At 34.1% G+C, this 7,886-nt stretch overlaps 1 protein-coding gene across 1 annotated transcript; it reads right to left on the minus strand.

Moving 5' to 3' along the window:
* Window positions 1-327: 327 nt before the first annotated feature.
* On the minus strand, window positions 328-5,298 carry wbp4 (WW domain binding protein 4). Its single transcript, XM_060868479.1, has 10 exons — window positions 5,092-5,298; window positions 4,933-5,005; window positions 4,746-4,808; window positions 4,359-4,482; window positions 3,624-3,767; window positions 3,429-3,496; window positions 3,171-3,234; window positions 2,663-2,811; window positions 1,093-1,292; window positions 328-867 (listed from the first exon to the last, which is right to left on the minus strand). Coding segments are annotated over exons 1-10 (1,095 nt in total). The 5' UTR covers window positions 5,094-5,298; the 3' UTR covers window positions 328-659.
* Between the last annotated feature and the right edge of the window lie 2,588 nt (window positions 5,299-7,886).

Consider the following 7,886-nt stretch of genomic DNA (forward strand, 5'->3'; position numbering starts at 1 on the left):
AGATTAAATATGATTTAATTTTATGTTAATCAGGTTACTAATACAAACATAGAGTGCTTCTATATTTCGTTTTAATGGTCAGCCAGAACTCCTTGGCTCCAGATTGTCAATGATTAGTTAGGCCTGTTCAGAGAATAAGTGCTAAACTGCAGGAAAGAGAGTAACACCTTCCCGATTTAGATGGACACTATCCCACCCACCCTAAAAGCGCAGCCTTGCCATAAAAACTGCTCCACAAATCTGTAACAATTATTTATACTGGTGGACTAGCTCTCTGACATTATGTTGTCTAATGTATTTTTTAATAAGCACACACAAACACTAATATAGGAACTGTGAAAGCAGTTAATGACTGTTTGTAGCTTTAATGTGTTGCTTGTTAAGTATGTGTTCATGAAGTCAAATAAAAAATCGGCTGAAAGAATTATGAAAGGATATACAAATATTCTTATAGAAGTTCTTTCAAGTGCACACCACAAACTGCTAACAATAAAAAATCAAGTTCACACCACAAACTGCTAACAATAAAAAAATCAAGTTCACACCACAAACTGGTAACAATACAAATTTTAAAAAGTTTCCAGAAATGATCAGAACATATGTATAAAATAGTAGTCTATTCAATTATTTGTGGGATCTGATGCCATGGCATCAAATCTTCAATCTTCCTTCCCTCTTTGCCGAAGACTCCTGGGTTTACCATTATCTGTCTTTCTCTTTTTGAATATGGCTCCCACGCTACTTTCTTCTCCCAGAAAGGTGATGGTGCGTTCCTTAAACTTAGCTTTGGGCTCCGGGGGAACATCAGAGGACATGGATGCAGCACCTCCACTTTCTTTATGTGGCAGCTGCAAATCCACATTTTCACTGCAGATGAAGACAACACATTTTATTGTACAAATAAATAAACTAATAAAAATATAATTACTGTTCTATTTAATGTATTTCATGGACATTGGGAGTATTAATTATATCCTTAAACACTTGGGCACATCAAATGACATTATCTTCATCATGTTATCACTACAAACTTGATAAAGTATGTACAATGATATTATTCATCAGTGTTAATTACAGCAACAATGTACTTACTATGGGTCCTCAACCTCCTGAATCTGTTCCCAGTCTCCATATGGGTTTGCCTTTTTGTTTGTTTTAGCAGGAGGTTTGATCTTTTTCGCAGGCACAACTGATTCTCCATTCCCTTCATTTTTTTCTTCTTTTTGCAATTCTTCAAATGTAGTTTCTTTTTCATCATTTGCCGCTAGATCTGATACTTCGTCCTTTCTTTTCTGGAGAGAAAGTACTCTTTATTTTACAATTTACCATTATTTAGAGACTATTATGTATTATCATTAAGCATTACACAAACTGGCTAGCACAAAGACATTACTATATTATATTAAATATTATATATTTATATATAATATATTTTTATCAATTTACAAAATCAAAGTAAGAACAGAAAATAATCTAAATCAAATGGATATTTGGTCCGACTACCCTTCGGGCTGTAAAATGAGCATAAATTCTTACAAGTGCACACTGTGTACACTTGCACAAAGGCATATTTTATAGGATAAGAGTCCGGTGTATGAATAACCAATTATAGGTTGTAGGTTAAAACAGTCATTAACTATAACATAAACAGCTGTGTAGGATGCTTAGAACTGGGCGAGGATCAGCCAAACTCTGTAACTAGGTGAGGATGTGGAAGACAAAGTTTCATGTCAAGTCATATACCATGGCAAGCACAGCAACAAGACACAAAGTAGTTAGTTATATGTAGCCTGTCCCAGGCAAATATTTCATGTTAGTCTGGGGTTTCAAGATGTGCAGTGCAAGCTCTTTTGAAGAAGCCAAACAAACGTGAAATGTTCATCATGGTAGATGCAATGGTTGGAAAAGGAACCTTAATGCAGCTGATGAAAGACGCATCATGCTTACTTCCCTTCGACATTGGAAGGTGTTCAGCAGTGCCATCAGCAAAGAACTGGTGGAAACCAGTGAGACACAGGTACATCCATCTACTGTCTGGAGAAGTCTGGCCAGAATTGGCCTTCATGGAAGAATATAGAAAACCTTGGAGTTGTTGTGCAGTGAAATGGCAGCAGGTGCTCTGGACTGATGGGGCAAATTTTGTAATATCTGTAATATTTGGCTGTAGTAGAAGACAGGGTTTTTCTTAAGTGCTGAAGCATGGTGGATGTTCCGTACAGCCAATATCATTACCCATTATCTTCAGCATGGAGAAGAACAAGGCATCATGGAAGTGATTGTTTGGCCCCCACAGAGCCCTCAACTCATAATCAAGTCAGTCAGGGATTACATGAACAGGCAGAAGGATTTGAGTCAGCCAACATCCACAGATGATCTGTGGTTTGTTCTCCAAGAGGTTTAAAACAACCTACATGCAGAGTTCCTTTAAAAACTGTGAGCAAGTGTACCAAGATGAACTGATGCTGTTTTGCAGGCAGAAGGTGGTCAAACCAAATAAATTTGGATTTCCCTTCCTCTTCTTTTCATTTAATTTCCATGTTGTTAATTGATAAAAATAATCTTTTAACACTTCTGTTTTTGAAAGCATTCTTAATTTACAGCATTTTTTTTTTATACCTGCCTAAAACTTTTTATATATAGTACTATATAGAAAGTCTCTTACCCTGAAGCTAATTTTAGAAGCATGGATCTGTTTGGAACTTGTAGCCTCTTTGCCAGAGGGGGATTCTGACTGAGACACATGTTCCACATTTGTTTTATTTGGGCGTCTCCCTTTTGGAGAAATCGCAGATGGCTTTTCCCATGTAGACTCTGAAAAATGACAAATATTTCTTCTGACACAGATTCTTCTGACAAACAGCTTGTAGAAAGTTTGTATTATTAGAATTTATTATTATTTAGCAGTTTTACATAAAATTTATATATGTATTTGATTATACATTGCTTTGAATAACAAATGTTAAAGTATGGAGAACCTGTCTATACACTGTTGCATCATGTGACTATATCTACAAGCATTTACACTTGTACAATGTATAAGGATGTTTTTGTAGGTTATTTTCATCAGTCAGTTATGACACCTAGAGATAGATCTTAATCCCAATAATACCCAGAAAACTACCAGATATAAATGGGGTGTAAGAATATATCTTATGTAAACCTGAACTCACCTCCAGTCTCTGTGTTATAGTAGTACATATATCCCTCTGGGCTTGTGGCTTCCATCCATACACTCTGTAAAAATTTCTCAGTATGTAAATCTATATTTTGCATTAGTATTTAAAATTATTCATTTATTTATAATCACTATCATGAACTTATTTATTGCATATGAATTACATAATATTCAATTTGATATTAAACTGTTAAAAGATTAATATATCTTTCACAGTCAAATAAAATATTAACTAAAATATAAAATATTTCACCTTAGTTTTGTCTGTAGCTGATGACACACTTTGACCTTGAAACCCTTCTGGTTTCTCCCACTGAGACTCTAAAATCAGTGATATACTTAAGTTGTTTGTGCACAACACAGTCATGTGTCAACAAATTATCTGAAGTGTTTAATAGTTTTGGCAGCATTGTATGCAGCAAAACATCAGGTTTAGGTAGAAACCAACCTCCAGTTTTTGCATTATAGTAGTATATTTGTCCATTGTCACTTGTTCCTTGCACCCAGTCATGAGATTCACTCTCGCGGTCAGGTCCTGCAGTACCTCCAACCTCAGATATTTGAGCTTTTGCATGAGCAAAAACAGTAGTTTCTAAATTAAACGAATAGAGTAAATCAAAATTTGAGGAATCAGTTTATCTTTATTTAAGCTTACATTAATTACAATAACATTAATAACATTATGTTTATCTACATTTTAGCTTTTATTACATTGTAGAACAATAAACAATATGGAAATACAAAACCTCAATTGTACTATCCAAATACACAAACTGTACACGATCGATAGAAAACTGTAATGACTATTTGCCCACTTAAGTCACACTTCCATACCTGATTATGGTTTTGTACCATATGACCAAACTGTTCCTAATAAGTTACATTTCTTAGGTAACTCTACTGGCCAAAACATTTTTGTTAACCTGTAAGATGATTCAAATTAATGGTAAGTCTAATTTATTTATTATTTTTTAGTTGTAATTCTTTGTCAATTGTGCATAATATGAAAAAGGTGTGTGCATACACATATAACCTAACTCCTGCCACAAGATTCACCCCTCAAAAAAGTGCATAAATAGGTTAAGAAAAGAAAACATGGATTAACATGCAAATAGTTTAGTAGAAATAGCGATAGAGTAATGTAAAAATAAAACAAATTTTCTTATACATAGTTTGACGTTACCTGTTTCTGCTTTTAGTCTTTTCATGTCTTTTTCATATGCTTTCAAAGCAGCTTCTTCCATTGCTGCAAATTCCTTGGACATTTTTTCGTCCTTCTTCGCCTTTTCGGTGCTTTTCTTTTTAATCTGTAATGAAACAGGAGATTAAGAGTGAAAAATATTTGCCAATATAAACCATCACCACACACCCAACTCTTATCTCTACACAAATACACCATGGCTGGAGATGATAAATATTTTTGTCTGAATCTTTGATTATAGCGGCCCCTAGTGGTCTGTAACGTACCCCCACAAAAACAGCACAAGTGAAATATGTCATTTTCGATGGTTTATTGCGTTATCAAAGCCCATTTAGAGCTCCTTAAACGTAGCAACGGACTTAAACTTACCTCTTCGATTTTGTCCGTGACATTTTGTTTGTGATTTTTTCCTCTCTCGTGAAATTCTACACTCTGCTCCAACATAACAAAAAGAACGTGTTCAATATATTAAGTCACAAAACAACTACGTTACAGCAACAACTAGAATACTAATTGTAGATGTAGGGGATTGGCACCAGGAATATGAGATACTCACAGGCTTGTTGTCTGCAATCCAGCATTTGCAATACTGGCAGAATTTTTTGGGCTGAGATTTCCAGTAATCCGCCCTTCATTTAAAAAACGACATGGTTAAATGTATGTATAATTCATATATGCAACTAAAAAATGACTGTTTAAAGTAACTATTACTTACATTACTTCGGCAATTTATCGTACACAGTCCATTAGACACTTTATCCAAGCTAACTACTTAGCCAAATAACATTTGTCGCATAGGATTGACGTTGCAGATTGTGCGACACTCACACGGGAGCAAATAAGTAGCACGGATACATGTGGTTTAATAGCTACACTGTGTTAACTGAGATTGTCGGGTATAATGAACGTCATCATGCCGAAAAGAAAAACTTCTCTACCGTCTCGTTGTGTTTATTCTCTCGCTCTTGCAAGCAAAAGTTCATTATCAGGGAACAGAAAACATTTAGCGTAGTGGTGATGACGTTGAAGAAATGCGACGGAAGTGGAATGTTATAGAACTGTTGATAGAAAAAAAGGTGGTTGCTGATAGTTTTTTTTTTTTTACATCATGTCTTATTTGGAATACCCAAAGACTGCTCTGTTTTGCTTAATAATATTCATAGATATATACACTAGATGTCGCCTTGTATACGGCAGTACATTGGAACGAATGCGTCAACTGAGCCGCCATCTTGGTACAGGGGACCCCCTCCTCTTAATGCATTAGCGTCAATGTAGGCAAAGAAATAAAATCACCGTAAATCGTCATGAATGCGATTTCTAGTTTTTTTTTGGTCGTTCCAAAGGTTAGACATCTATTTATCATTAAGTACAGGGAAAATTTAAGGTTTTGATATTAAGGTAATCTACTTTTTCACAATATAATGCATAGTGCTAGTAGGTGTAAGTTTATTAGTTACGTTCTTCCACTTGAGTAAACTTCAAATGAACAATCACTACTTACCTTAACCTACTGCATGCAACACTGCTACAATGGTGTGACTATACATGTTCATTTAAACATTTAAATTGTATTGGTTTATTAAATATGATACACAAAGCAATTTGCAGGTGGAAGCAAATCACAAATTTGAGACCATAATGTGAAAGTTAGATAGTTGAGGTGCCAAAGACTGTTCAATCTTTTACTTATTCTTTTCCTGCAATATTTTTGTAACATTAAATAAGTATGTACTAAAGTCACATAAACCAAAAAAAAAAAACCCCACAAAGTTTGACTTTGTGGCTGAACTGCCAACCTAACTGGTGACATCCTTCCAGGACTGCCAACTGAGTTAACCATTAAAAAAAAGTGTTTAGTGTCCCTCAACTTGACTGACGTCTCCATGACTGACGTCTCTGTTTATCACTTGGGAATCTACAAACAGATTCAGATTCTGATTATTTTATTTAATACCATGTCAGCAATCAAAAGTTATTGTCATGGCAAAAATTCAATTACAAAAACACAAATATCATATAAATACAATAAAAACAAAACAAATATAAACAGCGTCATATTATACATTTTTTTATTAACATACGATAAAAAAAATCCAAAACCTTTTCAGACATAATGTCATTAAATGTCCTTAAGTGAAGTAACTTGATAAAAGAGCATTCTGCTTGTGTTAAGTCCAGGACAATCTAATAAAATATGTTTGACAGATAAGGGAATCTTACAGAACAAACATAAAGTTGGGTCTTTTCACCTTTAAGCAAAAAAGCATGGGTCAATTTTTAATGTCCTTATTAAGAGCTTCAGAATCTACAAACATTGTCTGTTTTCCTAACTGTCAAAAACTAATGGGTAACTAGCATGGATTAGCTGTGGTCGTTAACCAAGGACTGAAACAAACCAACGGAACAAGAAATAAAATTTCCTAACATTCAATATCATAAAACACATTCTCACTTGTGAACCGTAATCCCTTGCTGTTTGGTTTTTAGATTTCGTTCATTTGAACAACCAAATGCAGCACAAAAGTCCGGCATCGTCCATGCATTTGAGGTAAAGGAACACCGTACAAAGCGGCGGTTTTGACGCATTTTTATGACCTCAATGCGACATCTAGTGTATATCTATGAATGATATTGTTATTTTAGCAAAACATTTCATCCTTAAATGTAGATTCTTTAAATCCCCCCACTACTACCCCACTACTGGAAAAACATTTTAAGTCATTTTTGAAAATATTCAAAAATGACTTAAAATGTTTTTCCAAAGCCCTTAATAAGATGAGAGGTCAGAGTTTTCAAATGTCGGAAAAATAAAATACGTTTTTTTCCATCCAGTATAATTTATTAAAGCTTAATATTAACCCTAAATCATTTGAAAATATCTGAATCTTTTTAACAGTTAATTGAGATTGAACATTGACCAAAATTTTAATTATTGTAGGTTTCCTTAACTAGCCTTATTTTATAATGCATTGATCTTTTGTTTTAAGAAGCCAGATTGTGTTTCTGTCATAAGGTTTGAAATCCGTGTTTGAAGACGAATAGTAAACATATAGGTAAGCAGTTTATAGTCTGAGTTTCTAAGAGTAATTACAGACTGCCTTCTGTTTTCTATAAATCTGGGATCTTTGCATCCAGATCTTTGATTGTTATATGGTTATCGCATCTTTGTTTACAGTAATCTACTTGGAAATTTTATCTACTTTTCATCTACTTTTAGAAAATTTAGATCTGTAGAAATGACTGTACAATTTAAAGATTTTTGAGGAGATATAACTATCGGGTCAAAGTTACTCCCGGTTTTTACAGACAGTGCAGTATTGTTTCTTGGTGTATGTATAAAGCCATATGAATACATTTTTCTTATGAGTACTCTCATTTTGTATCTTTTACCGCTTTTCCTTGTTTGATGATTTTTCTCGGATTTGTTTGCCAATGCATTTTGTCCTACTGGTGTTTGATTATTTTCCTACTGTTGCTTGCCATTACATTAGTTGAATTTGTTTGCTG

Source organism: Tachysurus vachellii, chromosome 4 (genome assembly GCF_030014155.1).
Source record: "Tachysurus vachellii isolate PV-2020 chromosome 4, HZAU_Pvac_v1, whole genome shotgun sequence".
Lineage (NCBI taxonomy): Eukaryota > Metazoa > Chordata > Actinopteri > Siluriformes > Bagridae > Tachysurus > Tachysurus vachellii.

What these genes read in the sequence shown, in the direction of transcription:
- wbp4 (XM_060868479.1), bottom strand. An exon ending in CTATAACACAGAGACTGGAG is followed by an intron (nt 2,812 to 3,170) that starts GTGAGTTCAGGT and finishes GTCATTTTTCAG; the next exon opens with AGTCTACATGGGAAAAGCCA. An exon ending in CTTCTAAAATTAGCTTCAGG is followed by an intron (nt 1,293 to 2,662) that starts GTAAGAGACTTT and finishes CTTTCTCTCCAG; the next exon opens with AAAAGAAAGGACGAAGTATC.